The sequence below is a fragment of the Dromaius novaehollandiae genome, chromosome 7, assembly GCF_036370855.1.
Source record: "Dromaius novaehollandiae isolate bDroNov1 chromosome 7, bDroNov1.hap1, whole genome shotgun sequence".
Taxonomy (NCBI): Eukaryota; Metazoa; Chordata; class Aves; order Casuariiformes; family Dromaiidae; genus Dromaius; species Dromaius novaehollandiae.
Genome location: NC_088104.1, coordinates 21638836 through 21660784, shown reverse-complemented (window position 1 = coordinate 21660784; position 21949 = coordinate 21638836). Strand labels below are relative to the sequence as shown.

The following is a 21949-nucleotide window of genomic DNA, read 5'->3' as shown; positions in this document are numbered from 1 at the left end:
CATACAGACATTCATATACTGGGTGACTGCCATCAGATATCCTCAGGTTAAGCAACTTTTTGATAGCTGATCACATAATCCTTCATTAAAACGATTACTGTAGATCTCTTCTGTCAAGTGTGAGATCAGCTCTTACTGCTTAATGAAGATAGAGATAGAGCTTGATACTTGGTGATAGAGACAGACAGTTGGAACTGTTACCAACTTGTTCATCAGCCTACTAAACACAGGATCAGGCATTTGCTTAAAAACAAAACAAAACCACACACTAGCTACCGTCTAGCTCAGGAACAAAAATGCTATCATCTCCCCTATTAATATGGGAAGCAAACAGATCTCCAACAGTATTACAGCTCTCTCAGAAGATTGTTAGTAGGACATCAGAACAAATCTCTTACACATGGTCTAGAAATAAGAATTTTATCTACCCTTCTGCTAGCAGGATCCCAGGAAGATATGTCATGCTCTACACATTAGATCTCTTCGATCTCCTGAAAGGGCACAGACATTCTGTTTCTCAGTTTTCTACACCCTACATGTCTGTCATGACTGGAGCATAATTCGAAACAAGAGGTAAGTCCTTTGCATGCATTCTAAATATACTTGGGTTCTAATACACTGATGTGCAGGCTCTGTTCTTCTGGAGGCAAGTGGCTTTTGCAGTCTTATCATTCAAAAAAATCTCCAGGATAAACACATGTGCTTATGTCCAGGGTTAGGACAGAGGCTCCCGAAAACACTGCATGGGTCTTGCCAAATTGGGAGATGCTGTTATACAACTTGAGGAAGAGCAATGTGCCTGCTGAAAGATCTATTAGCAAAATATTACAGCGCAGCACACCTAGAGGCAGCTGAGAAAGCGTGGCATACAGCATTACTTAGGTGTCAGAGGCCATGTGGTCTAGGAAAAACAACCACTGTCAGTGCTTGATTGGAAGATCAGCTGTAGAATTAAAAGTCTAAAGTGACCAGGAAACTGTCTAGAGGAAAAAAGGCTCTCATTGCTTTGAATCAAGAGTTACACCAATGACTAGCACAGTTTGTGAAGACAAAAGGTTCAACTTCTTAAAAGTCATTCTCACTAAGGTGAAAAATGAGCTACATAAAGATCTGCTCTCTTATACAACCAACTATCCAAATAGTGAGGAGTGAGGGGGGAAAGACACCACCATCCATCTGAGGAAGATCGTAAAGATCTAAGAAGCTGTGGAAGTACGAGATGGAAGTAAATTGAAATGATATTTCCTCTTATGGACTGGGATTATTCATTGCTGAACTTGTATTATTACTATATGAAACCATGTTCAGTGTCCCAGATGCATCACAAACGAATTCGTTTTCTTCATACCAGGAATAATATTGGCTACTGACAACTCTGAATTTGAATTTCTGGATTCTGAGGTTTAGCTGCCTTAAATCCAGAATGGGTGGCCAACTTCCCTTCCTCTTTGCAAAATGAAGTAACCATTGTAAAAAAAAACAGCAGCTATTGTGATGAATGGGAAGTACTTCTGTATCTCCCAGGGACTTCCGGATTTAAGCAGACACTTGAGAAAAGATCCCCGAAGGGTACCAGAGACCAAGCACTGTGAAGCAGCAATGAGATTATATGAATTTCACAGCCACTGCCAATTCCATGCAGCAACTCAGAATCCAGTGGTATTAAGAAATGTGCCAGTATGGTCCAAAGTGGAATAAACACTGACAGAAGAAAAAGAAGAAAGTGAGGAATGAACTATTTATGACTTTTTGGTGTATACTCAGGGCTGCTGCCTGGAAAATCTTGCTTGGTCAGAAAAACTGATCCACTGATGTTCTGTTATGAAATCCACACCAAGCTTGCTCACATTCCTTTAATTTGAATGCTGCTGCCATCACAGAGAGTTACTTACAATTTATGGCAAAGCAAATGGAAAACTGAGGTTTCTTTCTCACGAACAGTGGACAGATGCCATCATATTCCAGCCCTAAAAATCTCTTGATGCATGTAGGGTATAATCCATACAAAATCCGAAGTTTAAATAGTGAGAAGCTATCAAATAGGGCAGGTGTTACAGAGATTCCCTATGTCTCGGAACAAACCAGAACTCTGAAGTCAGAAGTATCAATATATTAAAATGCAGAAGCCACGCACTTATTTTGGCTTCATAAACTTATATCGGCTTCATTGTCCTACTGACCTCATTTAATGAAGCCTGAAGGAATGGCTGTTGGGGTTGGAGAAGTTGGATAATTATGGACAACGCATACACAGTGAAAATGCATCATCCTATAGTTTGAGAAGCTAAACTGCATCACGAGAGCAGAATAGGATTACTTTCCCATAGCATTCATTCATATTTACTGCCTAGTAGAATCTAGAGGACTTTGCCGTCTCTGAACCAGCTGTGCCTAACAATGTGTTCCAGTTTACCCCTTTTGAAACCAAGCCCTTTTTATACACTACATGAGGATGCTAACAAGCAACCATACTGGTCAGTGGATCTGACACCTGACAAAAATGTTATTTTAGGGAGAAAAAAAACTATTTTAAGATGGTGAAGAAGAAAAGAAATACACTGCTTGCTGTGCAGCTGAAAGGATGCCAAAAGCAGAAAACTTTAGTTCCTCCCCCAGTTTTAAGAGAGAGAGTACCACAGCACCTCTGTTATAATAGGTATTATACCTATTACGCCAAAAAAAGTCACAGCTGGAAATGGAAGGAAGCAGAGTAGAAACTTTTTCTTTACACTTTAATAAAAACAAATGGAACGACTCTTACTTCCTCTCTTATATGTGTATATATACATACATAGACACACACACGTACACATAGCTTGTGCAAGAATACCAGAAACCTCCATAAAACTACTGTCAGGTGGAAACAAATCTGAGGAAAAAATTAAGTATATTCAGGCCATCTAATTTTCACCTCTTCAAAATGCAAGTTACATAAATTTCAACTTCCTCAGACTCCTGCCCACTTACCAACCTCCATTTATATTCCTTCAATCAACTTAAGAGTACAGTCATTTGCCTTCGGTGAAATCAAAAGCAGTACAATAAGTGACAAAAGATTAGGAGAGAAAAAGGTAAGAAAAGAACTTCTGTGCCAGAGTATACACAGATTCCCATTAATTCATCTGTGGCAATCATAACTCAGCTTTCTAGCATGGCAATTATTTCCAACTCCAACTATGCACACACCAATAACTAAGATAAGTTCTTTCCAAAATCAGAAATCCACTTCTCATGATAAGTAACAGAAAACAAGACGGAATGTAAGACTTTGAAAGCAAGTTTCCTTTGAACCATAGCTTAGACTTCATGACTGAAAGAAAATTAAGCAAATCTAAATAAATACATACTAACCTAGTTTTTGCTAGCTGTAGGAAAAAAGGAAGAAGAAGAAGGGAAAAAAGAAAGAAAAAAAGATTAGCTTTCAGCCACATCAAGTCCAGGACCATAACATTTCGACAGCACTGGAAGAAAAAAGACAAGGGATCACGCCCTCTGGAACAAGCACAGCCACAAACTGATGGCAAAGTGGAAGCTGACACCTAGTTCAAGGAAAAGTACAACTTTTTAATGCTACGACAGGTTGTTTATGAGTCTTAGTCACCACAGCGGAACAGCTGAAAGATTAATAAGGTTTCTTTTTCTTTCTGCTTATTTAGCAGGTTAGATGAGTCTCCTCTTTTTACTTATACTCCTTCCTTCTCTGCTAATGCACTGCCTTGATGAAACCTTTAAGCTGACCTCGAGTCAAACTAATTTTGACCTAGCTAGCAATTAGGCATAAAGATGCCTGAAAAAAATGCTTGCCTGTGTCCTAGGCCTACCTGGAGATTCATTCTTGCATGAATAGTTACTTTAATAAATACCAAAGACCATTTGTAATATTTGTCTGTTTTCTGACCATAAGAGATTCTTACTGATGAAAGACCTACAAGATCAGTCTTAAATACCGACATTTCTGTCATCAGATCAAATTTCCTATTCAAAACCAGAAAATGCTTTATATGGAATGCTAATGGTAAATAATTCCCGTAGATGTTGCTACTGAACCTGCATGTAAAGAAAACACTTGAAATCTGATTTTAGATGTCATATATGCATGCATGTGTATGTGTGTACACACACATATGCCTGCATTCTTGGAAGCTTGTTAAATATTTAACAAACAGACATCATGTAAATATTCCTCCTTTTTTGAGTCTTTCGTGGTTCTTTCAGAATTCACTGCAGACAGTACTACAATATAATAAAAATCCCCAAAACATAAATCCATGAATTTGAATATTCTGTGCTTAACAAGTTAGACCAAACTTAGTTACAAACATCTAATTCAGAAAGGGAAGGTGGAAAACCATAAGGAACAGAGATAATACAGAGTTTCATTTGCTCCAGACATTTGACACTGACCCTATGTTAGCTTTGTGGACATCTCTTATTTTACAAAGAAGAAAATTAAAAAAAAAAAAGAAAGAAAGAAAGAAAAAAAAAAGCTTAATTTACACTAGATAAATTAAGCCCTGAGTGCCACCATTGATTTCAGCTTGAGTCTCCTTACTCTCCTAATCCTGTTCTTCCCCACATGTTCTGCCCTCCCTGCACAGCCCAGCTTCACGCGTAACTCCACAGCTTCCCTGTCCTCAGCCTTACATGTTGGTCACATTCACCTAAAACCAGCTCTAAACCAAGACACAGATAATACTGAGGGACTGCCCACAATCAGCCCCGGTACGTTACCAGACAGCTCACAAGACTACCCCAGTAACCCTTATTTTAGGCTTTTTCTGTCTCTTATTTTGCATTTGCTGCTACGTCAGCCAGCACCAGTGATCAAAGAGGAGAGACCAAATGGTAAGTCTGGTCCTCAAGTACATTATACAATCATAAAAAAATATATTTTTTTCATAATCTAATTTTTTTTAAAGAATAACATCACTTTACATTCTTCCCAATACAAGGACTAAATTTATTTCACTTGTGCAAAATGCAACACCAGAAGTCACTGAAGGAGCTACTGCTTTAACCTATGCATACTTTTAAGAAAGGCTGTGCACAACTGCTATCATAGTACTCACTGTTTATCCCCTGTGCTGCTGAGGCACGGCTCACAAAAATACACAGGGAAAAAACAATATCTGAGGGAATAGCACCCAGTCCATAAAGACATGCAACTAACCAGTAATCATTAACCTTTCAATGCCATTGTATTCTAAGAGCCATTCTTTCACCTGTTCTATTTGTGTTTCTTCTGGTATGTATTTTTTAAAACCATAATTGGCTTTTTAAAGTGAAACTCAATACTGTATATCTAAAAAACATAAGAACTTATGCACCATGTAAGCACCGGATAAAGATCTTCGATCTTAAATGATGCCCTGTATAGCACTGAATTCAACAATTGAATGAAAAGTAAACAAATACAAGGTTTGTATGTAGCAGAGCTGCTAAAAGAACTCTAGAGAAATAATATGAAAGAAGGTTAGTTGTCTTTTGAAAAATTCACTGGGTGTCTGATTTATCATGCTCTTTGCAGTGAAAAGGTCCTTCCTAGTTTACCTTCTAGCTCTATCAGAGCTAAGACAGAGTTCATAGTGCTGAGCAGAGTTTTACTCATAAATTGAGACATATTTGGTTGCTGCATGACATGAACTTCAGCCACACCAAAGAAAGAAAACAGGACTCTGCAAATAATCCACTTGTGTCTTCTCAAACAGATCTGCAAAAAAGTTCTAGAAGAGGAAACGCAGCTGGTAGGAGACAGCCCAGGGTCCTAGTCACTATTCCCAAAACATTGTAAAAAATACAGAAGCAATCTTGTGAGCAAGAGAGAAAGCCCAGATATCCCTTTGCCCAGATAAGTGACACAATCATTAGGTTTTAGAGTATTATGCCTCTTTTTGTTCTTCCTCTCCTCCCAAGGTTGCATTTCTCACTATTCTGCGGTCTTCCACAAACTGTTTTGTAGCCTGTCAATTATGGCACATTTCTGGAAGACGCAGGTGTAGATTTGAACACTTTCAGGCTGAGGAAAGAACTTTAACCAAGTCTCTCGCTTTCTTTGCGACTGCTCTCAACTACAATAAAAAAAGGAAACATCTAACATTTGTAAAAGAGAAAATTCTATTACATTAAGAGTCCACCCATAGAAGAGGGATCCGTGCTTTGGATTCCCAGTATACACAACTGCCCATACTCCAAAGTCAGAAATTCAGACATACTGTTGTGCTAACCTGTCCATTTTAGCAAGAGAGAAGCATCCCCAGACAAAACATTCCAAATCATCTTAGACAAGGATTATTGTTTCTATGCTAATCCGACTACATAATCTCTGGACTGGAGGTGGATCAATCTGCCAACGTGGAACAGAAAACTCGGTACCAGCCATAGATTTGACAATGTAAATGCTTCTTCATTAACTGGGTAGGAAAAAAACAAGGCTAAATTAGACATTAAGGATTATCCTGCTAGGAACAGGCACCTACATTCTAGAAGCGATGCCTAAGGTGCATGACTAAAGTAAGTATTCTGATCCTTACAGATCATAATGAAGAACCCACATGGAAGAGTGGGATGCTATGCTAAAAACACAGCAATGTATTACTTTGTAAGCTGCAGCTGAAGAGACCCATCAAATTGATTTCCCAGGTTGCAAGTACCTTTTTAATCATCCCCAACATATCATTAGGGCTGCAAAAAATGCATCACATGAAATTCACAGGAACCATACCAAAAAAAGTGTCACAGTTGGCAATGAAAAGCAGCACAGCAGAAAGCACTGGCATTGATTTTAACAAAATTTCTCAAGACATGTCAAATGAGGAAAGATAAATTATTTGCCATTGAGCAAAGAGATCTCTTTTCAGAAAAATCAACTTCTGAAGAGAGGTCTTGAAAGAATACCAAAGTTGTCATTAAAAACAAAAATGAACATTTCTTATATATAGATTGTTAAACCTTAGTTAGGAGCAATTAAGACAGTGAGAGAATCTTCTCTATTTTCCATCATTATGAATCAGTAGTAATTCTGGTGAGGTTAATGAGCAATTGAGGCTGGAGAATGGACTTTCATCCACTGTTCAGAGACACAAATTCAAAAAAAAAAAAAAATCATATACAATGAGAAGTCACTCACACTCTCTTACATTAGCAGCTTGTTATACACATCTACATTCAGTATGTCAGTATAAGGGAGAAGCATATGTTAAACACTGGTCCACCTAATCCCTACTTGTCTTATTAGCTCGTATCTTATGGACCTTCTGTATGCAAGCTAAATCAAAATTTGTCTTGAAATCTGGCTAGATAGGTGGCTGCATCCCTAGTGAAAGATGTGCACAAATCTCATTATACAAATGTAATGAAGACCAAGAAATACTCCTCTGTTTCTGACAATCAGATAGAAGAGTATCTGAAAGTTAAGTGGTATGGATAAACAAAGATGACACCAATGACAGGTTCTCTTTTACAGCTACAACAATAGGAAAAATACTAAATGCCAGCCACCAAGTGTATCACATCATTATTTCCACTACATTTTGAATATCCAGCAATATACTGCTAAGAATGAGTTAAAAATTTGTATTTATAACCGAACGGACTTCTTTTATCTATTAGCACAAGTATTAACAACTTCCTGAGCATGCAAGATAGTAGAGTTAAGGAAGGCCTCACCTGTAAATAGATCAGGCATACAAGTCGTGTGTAAATGTGCATTTATCACTCACTACATGGCATGGATTGAAACCTAATAGGAAGAGTTCTGCATGAAGTAGAAGATATAAGAAAGCCAGTGATCTACATTTCAAATATTCACCAAGTGAATGCCAGATTATATTTTAACCTACTAATGTATAGCTCTCACTGAATACCTCCACATACAAGACAGAAAAGAGAATAGTTTTGCAACAAGTTAAAATGCTAAATGTATGCTTACTACCCTTTGCAGAATTAAAAAGATACTTCCTCTAATCATCTGTCACTAAAATCAGTTTAAAGCTAGTTTAAATATTCTGAATTTAAATCTGTTGGAAAAAAATAGCCTATTGCTGAGATGCATGTAATTCAAGCATGAAAAGATATTCTAATAAACAACATCACATTTCATTCTAGTGACGAGATATGGCAAGAGAGTAAGATCATTTGCTTAAATAAAACCAGTCAACTTTAGCTGTATTCACAGTGTTTGTCCTCCACTTTGATAACTATGGACCTGATTTTTACAGCCATTACAGAAAACAATAGTTTTGCAAACAAGCGAATGTGTTTGTTCTACAGATAATGTATCATTATGAAAACTATGATTTTTTTCCCCCTTGTCTTAATGGAAATTTTAGTCATACCCAGCATCAGAAGCAGTATCATGTAGGCTGTTTGATCAGTATATCAAACCATCAGATACATCAACATTTCACCATCATCAGATCTTGCCAAAAAGGCTAGATGATGATCAACCCATGGGCTATTATAAGTCTTTAGAATACCTTTACTTAGCATGAAGCATGATTTTTTTTTTTTTAAATCAACCTTTCTATCAGAACCACTCCTAAATAAAATATATTGAATTGACTGCTTTTAATGAGCTTTTATTCTTAAATTTAAGTCATATTATATTCTCAAGGCAAAAGCAGCATTTCCTTTAAAATCCTTATTCACAAGGGAGATACCATATTTTTCACGCAACTCAGCAAGAACATCAGCTTGGTGTGATCATGCACTGACACCTAGTGAATACTTTCAGTTAAGAAATACTGTTGCTTATCTTCTAACTGCCTGTGCGGAACAAGTGTTATTAATTAATATTATATTCATGTGGACAAGATGCTTCACATATGGACTATGTTTCCCTCATTCTAACTGCAGAGACATTAGGATGTGTAGTATTTCTTATATAAAAGCATGAAAGAACTTTGTATGCAACAGTGGGTATGCAAACATACAGTACATAGTACCTGAACTGTTTGAAAACCTTGTATGTCCCTACAAACAACTTATTACATCTTCTTGTTTTTCATCCATAATGACAGCATAGTGACTAGTGCAGAGTATGCCACTGAAACCAACCCGATAAACAAGTTCTTAGAGACCAGATGTATTTCTGCAAATCCTCATCTCTCTCAGCAGAAATTGTTTTGTTTCCATTACGTAGCAGATGGTGATGGAGATGATCTGAAAAGCCCTTAAATGTGAACAACACATGCTGAAGGAACAGCAGAGATTGCAATTGAAGGATTTATAGCTGAGAACAATCTGGGGTCGGTGATTATGTCACTGCATTGTTCCTCCTTCTAAGGTGTCCCTACAGAGCTACAGAAACTAGCTGTTTGACCTGTTCATCAAATTTCACATGGAATCACCAGCCCCTCATCCTCTCCATATGTAATGGAAAAGACCTGACACTGCAACCCACAACTCTTCTTTTTATTAAGTACAGTTAAGGGATCCCTTCTTCTGACCTTGGGGCACTTCTCAAGCACAAAGTCTGACCTACCAACCACCTCCTGAATTCTCACCAAGGCAGCATTGAACAAATCACTCTATGAAGAACTGCACTGCCTAGTACTACAAGCAAAACTAGAAATCGGTTTTCTTGGCATAGCGGAGGGAGAAGGGGTACACAATAAACTACCAGATGCTATCAGGCTTTGCAGACCCACGTTCAAAATTCTATTTTTCCCGCTCCAATTTTCTTGAATTCCCAAACATGAGGATGCACAAAAATCATATAAAGCATTCTGAATGACACATTACTGCTGGCTATAAGCTATTATTCAACATACTCATACTTTAATGCATCCAGGGAATGCATGCACAGGTACAAGGGTGAAGCTTGGTCTCTCCCTTATGTGTATGCAACTCTTGCTTTGACACAAGCTATGACATGTAAAGGTGGCCATGCTAGTGAAAAATCTTTCAAACATGAGTGTTTGGATGAAGCTATCACCTAAGTAGTAGGTTGCCATACTACCATCCCATACGCTACTTCCCCAGCAGAACTGCATGCGTTTGATCTCTGCAGAGATCTGGGAGCAGACTTAATCTCCCAAATTTGTTTTCAATGCACTTCTGTATTGCCTTTCAGATGCCATGTAGATGTTTTTCTTTGTTGTAGAGGCTTTCACAAAATAAACAATAATTGTGTAGTTTACCCACTTTCTTTGTTACCAGTTATCAAAACAGTGAAAAACAGAAATAACAAGCACAGAATAAAAAAATTGACAAGTTGGAATGGACTTAATTTTTTTCAGAAAAAGTGTTCCAGTAATATTTTGCTTTCCTTCTTTGGGGGGGGGGGGGGGGAATCTAATTTAGAAAAAATGGCCTATGCACTAAAGGTACTTCCTCTATCAAGGGTTCTCCTATAAGCCTTTAGTTCGAAACATCTATGCTGTACTCAGGGCAGATCCCAAACCTTTCATTTCCAATTCTAACCTACATATTGGAATCCTGCTCTTGAGTTAAAAATGATTTAATGAGGGGTGACTTATTAAATATGATGCTAAAAGTTTTGTTTTGGCACCCAGCCCTATCAATATCATTATTCTCAAGAGTAATAAACACTTTAAGAAGTCTTGAGAAATGGATATGCAAAGCTGCTGTCAAAAGCCTTCCTTTCAGAAGGGAACTGCACAAAGAAAGCAGTAATAGGTTTTTACCATCCACAGCTTTCAGAAGCAAGTTTTGGCAATGCAGCTGCAATTTTGCTCAGAGAGAGAACATGAGAGGAAGCAGTAGCGTCCCACTGCCTACATTGCCAATATCCTACTGCAGGTACAGTGACTTCAGACCATGTAACCCGAATTCGGAAAGTGCAAAATCTCTGATCGTGACCCTGAGCTTCACCCACTGTCTTCGTAAACTATCCTGAGCAAAACAATCAAAGTATTCATCTCAGAAGGTAAGAGACACACACACACACACTTATGAGATTGTCACTTCTTACAAAACTTGGCATGTGAATTAAAGCACATTTTAACACGAGAATCTCAAGTGTTGTAAGTCCATTTAGAAAGTAAATATTTTATTAATGCATCTTGCAAACAGGTCCATTAAGCCAAAGTAAACATTAGTAGAAGCCAATACAAATCCTGGGTGAATTTAACTCTCATTACTTTGCTATATGCATATACAGTGTTTACACATGTGGCCTCCTGTTTGTCAAGATTCCACCTGGAAGACGATGTGTTTTCCATGCTAAAACTACAATAAGCCTTCACATTTTCCAACACCTCTTCCACTGTGACAAGAATTAGAAGTAGTAACCTTATTTCTGTCAAAAAGAAATTCATATTTACATGTAATCTTATAGGCAGAACACAGATTATTAACGAAAAAAAACACAGCAGGGTGCCTGATCAGCTCCTTTCATGGATCAACACTTCTTCTGTTATAAAGAAAATTTATACCTCCCCAAACCATACACAGCATTCCGTTTTGCAGATCTAAAATCCTCGTTGCCATGGGAACTACAAAAAAGTCAGTCATGACATAGCAAGGCTATAATAGAAACATGTCTGCCAGGAAATTACCAGTACTCCAGGTTTTCATATCAGAAATACTGGGGTGTTTTCAACCTCAAGACGAAATGCTTCCTCAAGTCTTACTGACAAACCCTCCTCCTGCACATTTTAATAAACTTTCATTAAGAAGTGCTCAAACATATATTATTTCTACAGAATAAGGCAAGAAAATGTGTTAAAAATACACTAAATACAATATATTATCAACTTGAATACATGTCTTTTCCAGACCTACTTGGTACAACTTGTGCACTAGTTAACGATTCATATTGCTCAGTCCATCTATACATAGGACAATAAATAGACCTTTCAAAAAAACTGAGACTAAGGCACTTGATGAAAGATACACCCAAAAAACCATCACATGGGACAGACTACATAAATCAAGATTTAAAATGCACTCATTTAAAACAATATTTCAAGGTTCATTATACACGCCAATTGGCCTTTGTATCTGTATTCTCAACAGGTAATAAAAATTAAAATTTGATTACTAAAATAGAAATGCAAACCTTTTGAGAAGGCTGTTGTCACTTCAAAGCGAAGTGAAAATCAGTGTCCAATCTAGAGTCATGCAATTCCTGCTTGAACACAAACAGCTCCCAGAAGTGTGAGCGACAAAGGAAAAAAAAAAAGATCAAAACATCCATGTAATAACACAGAATTCATGATACTATCAAATGTACCCTGTTCAGTACTCCACTATAATCTTACAGTTGTAAAATGTCTTGATAACGTTGCAAGTACTACACATAAATGCTGTTAAAATTACTGGAGCTCTATGCCATAAGCTGATCTGTAATACAGCAACGATTTTGGGAAGATCCCTGGAGAAAGCAGTTTTTAAATGCTGCAGAACAATGTCTGCAAAAATTGCTTCTGTATGTATAAGTAGTTTCAATATATTATAAATACATTTTTCTTTTAACACCGTAACTGTTTAAATATTGTACCAGGAGAGACTACTTAAAAAAAAATTTTGGAAACTAAGTGGAAGTTTGATCTGCAGACAGCTTCATGGTTTAAGATGGCTCTGCAAAACTTAAAAAAAAGTAGAATGTATTTCCTAATTAAAACCTAACAACATTTGTTCGTCAGAGAGCACATTATACAGAATGTAGTACTACTTAAAACAATTAGTTTTGATTAGCTTTTCACTTCATTCCCTGGGCAGATTACTGGGAGAATAATTTACAGCAGCTACCTGAAACTTAACCGCACCTGCCTCCATTTTGACCTTCTCTGCACACCTCAGCACAGAACTGCACTGGTCTCATGAAATGCTTGGACAGGTAATCAGAATTGAGGGTATTCAGAGTAATGGAAGTCATTTCCAAAGGAGACTGTTCTCATCGGGGAACTGCAACAAGACTTTTTCATCCGTCAAAGCCATAAAAATAAACAGGATGATGGTGGCTGGGGGCGGGGGGATGATACCTGTATCTTTATTAATACTTTGCAAAACTTTCAAGTATTTTTTAATTGGACTCAAGAAGTCAAGCAATTTACAACACAGTGAAACAGTTCAGTGTGCAAAGTTTTTCAAAGTAAAATGTTGTATTTATAATCCTGTGGCATCATTCATTTGACAAGTTTTTCGAATCAGCAAAAATACAAACGTCTTACTTTCTTACTCCGTGGCCCTTCTTCCTCACCAATCATCTCTGAAGGAAAGAAATTAACTAATACAAAACAACACCTAAGTGTATTAGAAATAGTAAAAGACACAGAAAAATATTTATTCTTCTAGATGATCTTTTACTTAAAGTCACAGCTATTTGATCAGTCCTTATTTCAGCAACAAAGATGCTCTGGGTTTCTCAGATTCCTATAAACATTAGGCAGATGTCTTTGCCACTGCCAGGCACATGCAACTCTCCTTTCCTCTGGCCCATTGTTTCTCTAAATTAGTCACTACCCACCATCTGTAGAAGATTCTCCAACCCTATTTGGCTATTTAAAAAAAAAGAAAACAAACCACAGTTCGGCCCCATTCACTCCACTCTCAACAAATAGATCAATGGATGACATCAGTTCTGTGATCACAGAGTAACATCTGTCTGTGGTTAGAGAGAGCTGCTACTTCTACTACTGTGCTGGCTATCAGTGTCACCAGTACCAAATTAGTCTGTACTCTGTCCTGTATCTTCTTTATGAAGGTTTTTGTTTTGAAATTACAATTCACAATAGCTGATGCATATTAAATAACCGTGGCATATTGTAACTGGGTTGTTACATCAGTTATTCCCTCCCAACCCCCAACTATTACTGTGCATTTTAGGAAACAAATGTAAAAGAACAACACAGAAAAAAAATCTTCCTTCAGCATATCCCCAAATTTAATTATCCCATTTCAAAAATCAAGTGGGTCAATTCATCGGTATGAGTGAAAGAATACAAAAACTGAGCAGTTCCTTCATCCTGAACTGGTCTGTGTATTTTTAGCTCTAATAGTCTGCCCCAACCAGTCTCCCCCAAAATAGTTTGCCTTTCTTGTCTACCTAGACCAGAAGGTGTTTCAAGCAAAGAGAGAGCTGATAATTTTGTTGCTTCAGAGTTTGCTGCACTAAGCAGATTCTGAAGAGGTTCTCACATAGAAACCTCCGCGGGGGAAAGAAAAAAAAAATAAGAGGCAAGAATACAGCAGTACAGCTATTCGAGCTAACTTTAACTAGGCAAGAACTAGCACAGTCTTGCAGCAGCACATAATTTATCCAGAAGCACCGTGAGAACATACAGAAAACCCACAGCATGGTTCCCATTTATTCTGCTATCTCAGGCGACAGCTGCAGCTATGCAAGATGTTACCAGCCTGCCTCGCATCGGCACCACCTGCGCGGCAACGCGGGCGGAGCGGCGCACACCTGCCGCCTCACAGGCGGGCGCGGTACTGCAGACCGGCGCCCAGGGGGCTCCGAGCCCCCCGCAGCCGGGAGTTGCAGGCGCCCGGGGGCAGCCGGAGCGGCGGAGCCCCGAGGCAGGGCCTCGCCCGCCGGCTTCTCGGAACGGCGAGCCTTGAGCCAGCCACACAGCGCACTCGCGGGTCCTCCGCCGAGGCATTAGCGCTGCGCCTACTCGCGACACCGCCTAGACTAATCAGTGCTACCGTGCCAGTTATAGATAACACGAATAACGGGAACGCCTGTCCTCCTTACGGCCACCTACCCCTTCGCTGCCAGCAGAGAGCTTCCCCTGCCCTCAGGCCGGGTGACACCGAGCAGTTTCGCAGCCCACGAAGGCCGACGCCAACGCCTTCCCCAGCCCGCCAGCCTCCCGCCTCCTCCTCGGCCCGCACCTGCCGTTAGGCTCGCGCAGCCGCCCCCCCCCCCCGGCCCGCCCGCACCTGCCGTTAGGCTCGCGCAGCCGCCCCCCCCCCCCCCCGGCCCGCCCGCACCTGCCGTTAGGCTCGCGCAGCCGCCCCCCCCCCGGCCCGCCCGCACCTGCCGTTAGGCTCGCGCCGCCCCCCCCCCCCCGGCCCGCCCGCACCTGCCGCTGGGCTCCCGCCGCCGCCCCCAAGGCCGCGCGCAGGCGAGCGGCGCAGCCCCCCGTGCCCGCTCCGCCGGCCCCCGCTCGCAGCCCGCCTCCCCCCGGGGAACCAGCAGCCCTCGTCCCCCGCACGGCGGCCCTTGCTCCTCCTACCTGGGCCGGGCGGCTGGAGACGCCGGAGGGCCCTGAGGCAAAAGAGCGCCGCCGGCTCGGAGCGGGCTCCCGCTACCTGCCCGCCCGGGAGACAGCCCCCCGCGGCCGCACCATGCCGGGCTGCGCTGCTCGTCCCCCCGGCGCCGGCGGAGCAGGGGGCGGCGCTGCCGAGGCGCGGAGCGGCCGCGGAGCGGCACTGCGGCGCAGCTCGGCGGAGCCCGCAGCCGCGGGAGATGCGGCGCGGCCTGGCCCGGCGCGTCGCGTCGCGTCGCGGAGCGCTCGTTGCGCGGCGGCGTAATTAACAGCGAGGGAGGCGCGATCAGTGCTGGTAACGGGCTCCCTTCTGACGTCCCTCAGCGCCGCCTCGCGCCGCCTGCTCGGCGCAGCGGGCGGGCCCGGAGCTCCCTCCGCCCCGAGGCCGGCGCCGGCCCGGTTCGGTCCGGGGATCGCGTCGGGCAGCACAGTCCTGCCTTAATCGGCTGGGCAAAATACGTGAGTTTCCGGTGATGGATAAAGCTGTGAACGACTGCTTTGCAAAGTGGTAGTATGTGTTTTTACTAAATCTACAGAGATAGAAGAAAAAAGGGGGGAAAAGTACCAAGCAAAAAAAAAAAAAAAAAAAAAAAAAAAACCCTGCTCGTCAGGTTTGAAGTATTTTTCTTTATTATTTGTACTATTCTTTTAAGTATAAATCATCTCAAGAAGCATACTGATTATTTTTTGAATGGTCTAATTCATACAAACCTATTATAGATATCTGCATTTAATAGCGCTCTCTCTCCACAAAATCAACCAAACAGCCATAAATTCAGTACCTAAGTTACAGAATTTGAGATCCTCTAGTCTCTCCCTTTCTTAGACAACTGATTTTTTTGTAGGCAGAGATAAAAATTCTAATTGCAACACTGTGGCCCAAGAGCTTGCTGTACTTAGTATACTAATACTGATTTCCCAAATCTGGATTAAACAATCTCAACAGATCATTAGTGGTTGAATACTCTGAGAAGATGAAGGAAACCATCCTACTGCTCCGTTTGGGCAAAGGCCATTTGGGAGGTTTTGTCCTGGTCTAGGGTCCACATCCAAAGCTAAGATTTATACATCAAATACACAATTAGGTATGTCCGGTTATCCTGCCTGATGCTCTGTAGAGACATGTCTGCACACATTCAGGGTAGGATTACAAGACATACGGTATCATTCTTCATGTAGATGAGATACAGTATAAGGTATTTGAAGTGATTATTTGGGATTGTGCCTGTTTTCCCTGGCTTTTAATTTGTTTAATGTATCCCATCCTAAAGGCATTATTGGAAATTTACAACAGACCGAATTTCTCTTTAGAAATAGCACTTAAATTTGATTGCTACCTAAAAATTTGACTCTTCTCCTCCTAGTGTATCAAATGCTTTTTTTTTTCAGAACCAGTTTTAGCATTTTTATAGGATCACAGACCACTCTGCAATAGTGTAAATGAACAGTCTCTTTAATGCATTGAGAAAATAATCCTGTCATAGTCATAAGATAGCCTTATGACAACTTCTTGCTCCTCAAATTTACAGAAAAGACTTTGTATCTTAGAGTTTAGGAAGCCCAGCTAGGGAAGAAGCAAGAAATACTTCAATATAATGCATTTTTCCATAATAATTTCAAGCACCTCATAATAGATTCTGTAAAGTGGAGTTAGGAAATTTGCATGACAAGACTGACACAAGGTAAAGTTGATTTATATGAGAGCCTCTTCCCCCCCAAACATTTCTCCAATAGGGAGCCACTGAATTTGTAAGCAGTGAAGGTCATCTAACAGAAGACAGAAAAATAAAATACAGGATAAATTTACCTAACTTTCTCAATGACCTTTCTGTTGTTTTTATATTAGAAATCTCATAGAAATCTCATAGCACTTCAGTAAATGTGTATTTCACATCTTTGTTCTCATTCAAAATTTTTCCTCAATTCCACTGCTGCTACTCTTGCAATACTGTTCTACACCTACCTTCTGTATTCTGGTATTAACACTTACATAGGCATATGTGAATCATTCAGTGCATACGCCAGTTCCTTTACAGTGAAAAGTGCTGTGTATAAATTCAGCATAAAAGTTTAATATTATTTTTCATATTTTTCATAGTATGAAAATAATATTAAACTTCTATGGCGAATTGCACTCAGCACCCTAAGATAAATAAAAATCTTATGGATTCGATGCTTTACCAAAACTTCCAGCAGAGTGTCCACTGACTTCAGTCACCTCCTCATGCCTTAAAGTAAAATAATCAATTATAAATATTTTACAAATTCTGTAGCATACAAAGTTTTCCTTATAACATAAAGATGATTCTTGACTTCAAATGTAAAATATCATTGAGATTATACATACTGGTTTGTAGGCTTTGTAGCTAGATAATTTCTGTAACATCTGCTTTTCTAGTTGTCTCAGAATACCTGATGTGAAAAAGGGTTTTAAGCATCATGTATATAAACATTATCCTACTGCACAATAATTTCAAATAGGATTAATCACCTGAAGAATATAAGTGCAAATCAAATTAATTATAGATATTTTCAAAAGTATAAAGCTTCAATTTTTTTACTTTTTACAGTTCTATTATTATAATGACTTTTAATCACTACTCCTGTATTTTATATATTAATTTTTTCATAGCACCTTTTGATAGCCAATAGCTTTTAGTGATTAAAACAAAGACAGAACAATTAAATACAATAAAAAATGAAGTCTTTATTCTTTTGGCTCAACTGTAATGTGGTTTACTGTTCTTTATGGTAATAGCATTTTCCTGCATGCAGTTCACCGACACACAAGTCATTATTTTTGTAAAAGGAGGAATTAACATCAAATTTTTGCTTGTGTTAGAAACACAAAATGTCCTGATGTGCTCAGTTATACAAGTTTGCTATTTAATTCCTGTGGAAAAAAAAAAAACCATTGTGGATCCCATATTATATTTAGAACAGTTCTAGTGCAGCATGAATCAACAAGAATAAGAATAGTCTATGTAAACAAACACTGGTAGAGATTTCATGAATAAAAAGACTATCTTGAAACTTCTGATGCAGGCAGTGCTAGAATTTTAAACAAATCTTCCCAACCACATTTCAATTACAAGTTATACCTATTTGGAAGCAAGTGCATTTTGGACTCAGTTTGAAACTTATTTCACATTAAAATGTGTGCAAAAATACAGTACTAATAAAAAAGCAGAAACCTAAAGCTACCCCATTCTCTCCTTTTTTCTTATTTTGTGAAGTTCTCGAATTAAAAAGTGCTATGGATAGAAAGTAACAAAAGTGACAGTGACATCAACCTGAAGATAATTCTCATTTCTTATTTTATGTACAAAACGCTGAAAAATAAAATAAAATGATATTTTTACAATATTTATACTTTCTTAGAAAATTCTATCCATGTATTTTCAACAGATTAAGCAGTTTGCAACATATCCTGTACAGTCTGACTATACACCGTACAGTGTTCACTTAAAATTTTAGAATGCAAAGCAAGAAGCTCTTAAATAGCTGCAAACTATTGCTTGATGTCATGAAAGAATGATGACTGATTGAACAATTTGTTTCACTTAACCACTGAGATATGGCTTCCCATATTAGACTTTTAACAGTGGAAGGAGTAAAATTACAGCAGCAAAGGCAAGATAAACATGCATCAGTGATAGCTTCCAAACTATCTATAATGGTACAGAATACTTCATATTAGCTGTTAAAAGCTTGCAAACTACACTTATTGTGGTACATATTTGATGCAATAAATATTGTGCACAGGTCATTATTTGTTTGCTCAAACATGCACCACAGGATAAAATAACTATTTACATAGACGGTATTATTTTATCAACACATACAATGTCAACCTTGCTGAGAGCAGAAGATGGCTAAACGATACTGCAGGGTGAAGCAGAACAACTTTATAATCATTTAGTTTTGTGGGGTTTTGATAAATTCAATTTCCCAAGTTCAGGTAAGCTGTTCTCTACAGAAGAATGCTTTAAAATGGACCTTATATCCCCCAGTAAATTTTTTATGCAGAGTTTATTCAACTACAGTTTAATGACTTATGAAAAAATAAAACATCTGTTCTATTACTGTAGACTCTATGGGACTTTACAGGCACATTAAGATTTCTCTGGATGAGACACTAGATGGATACTGTTATTAAGCACCTCAAAATGTAGAGCCACCCTGAAACGTGGAAGTAGTTAGACTCTGTTGCTTTGTGCGACGTCATGTTTTTCCATGCATGAACTACAAGTGCAGCATGCCTTCATGCAAATCACTTCTGTCTGTACATTATAGAGAATCCGAGAGTGGAACACCTGGTTCTCATACCCCCTTCCCCAACATAAAACCCATTTACAAAAATAGTCACATATAATAGTAAACAACCTGTGAATTAAAAAATGATAAATTCACCAACACTGATTTTTGTAAAAATATGGCAAATGTGGCTGTTGAAATGCAAACAGTGGATATAATTATTTTACTCAGTGTTTCATGTTAAACACAGATATTCATAGGTTCGCACCTTTTTTTAACTGGTCCCTACAGTCTGATTGGCCATTTTGTCTTCCCTTCAGCAGTGTCAGCTGGTAATAAAAACAACAACCTCCTGTCAAGATGTTACCCTGTTTTACAGAGTTGCAGTTTGATGAGGAGGGGTCACTGTCTTATTATAGGCACTGACCTTTTATATATATATATATAATTATTTATATATATATTTATATATGTAAAAACTGTCAGTTTGGCATGTACCTCCTACAGGAGTCCTGGTGACACAGATACATGACTTTCTCATGCTGTAAACAGTTTATCACAAACAGAATTCTCTGTTACTTTTTAGTTTCCCTGCTGTCTTTACCTTTATCTTCTTTCTCTGATTTGTCCTTTTCATATTTATCCTTGTCCGGCTTTGTTACACTATCATAGGATGGGGGGGATGTGGTGGAGGGGGTCATATCTGTTTTTTCTGGAGTGGAGTTCTCATTTAGTTTATCCATAATCATATCTTCTTTCATGGGCAGATCATCCTCATCTTTATCTTTATCCTGATTAAATATACATGAAACTTTTTTGACTTTTTGCCTTAAAAGATGACGTCTGAAAGCACGCTGAATGATGACAGCAGACACCTCCTCCTGTTTTCGTTTTAATGTGGTTGTAATTGGTTCATAGGAGACTTTAGAAGGATTGGCTGCCATAAACCGATCTTCCATCTGGATTCTGAGGGCATCCATCTCTCCACTTTCCCCCAAAACACGCTTCGTGAAAGCAAACAAGATGTCAAGGCAGTGAATTCTGTCACCACTTACCATGGGCAGATCCATTGCAATAAGCTGGACTTTGTTTGGCTTTGCTATAAGAAGAGGAGGATCTAATGAAGCTGCAAAATCTGATAGTTTACTGAACTCTATGAATTGTGTTGCATCTGGATCAAACTTCTCCCAGACTTCATAGAACATCTCAAAGTCATCCTCGCTCAAGGGCTCAGCACTTTCTTCAGTAGCAACACTGAAGTTCTCCAAAATCACAGCAATGTACATGTTCACCACTACCAGAAACGATATGATAATGTAGCTGACAAAGAAGAAAATCCCAACGGAAGGGTTGCCGCAGTCTCCTTTAACAGAGCTGCCCGGATGATCTTTATGAGGGTCACAGTCTGGTTCCCCACTGTTGAGAATTGGGGCTAACAGGCCATCCCAGCCAGCAGATGTGGTAATTTGGAAGAGACAGATCATGCTGTTGCCAAACGTTTCAAAATTGAACATGTCATCAATCCCAACTTCCCTCTTGACATAGGCAAAGTTGGACATCCCAAATATGGCATAGATAAACATGACCAGGAACAGCAGCAGACCAATGTTGAACAAAGCAGGAAGAGACATCATCAAAGCAAAAAGCAGAGTGCGGATGCCCTTAGCGCCCTTAATGAGACGCAGGATTCGACCTATTCTGGCAAGTCGAATGACTCTGAATAGTGTGGGGGATACAAAATATTTCTCAATCATCTCAGCTAAGAACATACCTGTTGAAAAACAAGTTAAATTAGTAAAGAATATTATTACATTTAAAAGCCACTGCTAAAGATTTATTCTACAAACATTGCAGATCTTTTAGAAGAAAAGCAAATTTGAAGAGATTTTAGAAATTTGGCTTCCAGCCTTTCAGTTCTTTTTAAAAAAACTTTTAAACTTTGGTATGCTATGGAAATCCATAAATCCCAACAGAACTTCTGAAGCAGTTTGCAGAGTAATGAAAAAGTGCATCAAAGAGATTTCTATGTATTAATTATATGACTATATATACAAACACACTCACATATACAAGGCAAGTTTTCTAGGACAAACTGCTAATTAGTGTGGTGTAGATGAGCAAATGCTGAGATCAGAAGAATATCTTTCTTCTTACAGTATTCAAATAAATATTCAAATAAAAAGGTTTGAAGGGAACTGTAACTTGTTAATCACACATGAAATAACATGACCACAAATTTAATAATAATGACACAGCAATTCCAAACATAAATAAACTGATAATATAGAGGCTTCACAGAACCCATCAGAGAGCAGCAGAGGTGGGCATTATATTATGGGCCTCAGAGAAGCAGAAAAACAGTAACTATGGCCTGTTTCCATCCAAAAATGACAAAACCAGTTTGTTTAGTAAGGAGCTCTGAGAAGTTAAAATGAAAGAATTTTTATTCAAGGTCTTTCCAGTTTTCTGCTCTAGATAAAGGAAAGATTAGTGAAGCCATATATTTATTA

At 39.1% G+C, this 21949-nt stretch overlaps 2 protein-coding genes across 7 annotated transcripts in view; both read right to left on the bottom strand.

Annotated features, from left to right (window-relative positions):
- The window catches only part of CSRNP3 (cysteine and serine rich nuclear protein 3), a 116538-nt gene extending 101264 nt beyond the window's left edge, over positions 1 to 15274 (bottom strand). The window contains exon 1 of the mRNA XM_064514872.1: positions 15150 to 15274. The gene's annotated coding sequence lies outside the window, so the exon portion shown is untranslated. The remainder of the gene's footprint in view (positions 1 to 15149) is intronic.
- A 2595-nt stretch (positions 15275 to 17869) lies between these two features.
- Positions 17870 to 21949, bottom strand: part of LOC112979781 (sodium channel protein type 2 subunit alpha) — a 59761-nt gene continuing 55681 nt past the window's right edge. For all 6 annotated transcript variants that reach the window (XM_064514871.1, XM_026094243.2, XM_026094258.2 and 3 more), the window contains one exon: positions 17870 to 21210. In XM_064514871.1, the coding sequence (XP_064370941.1) occupies positions 20015 to 21210 (1196 nt within the window). In that variant the 3' untranslated portion in view covers positions 17870 to 20014. The remainder of the gene's footprint in view (positions 21211 to 21949) is intronic.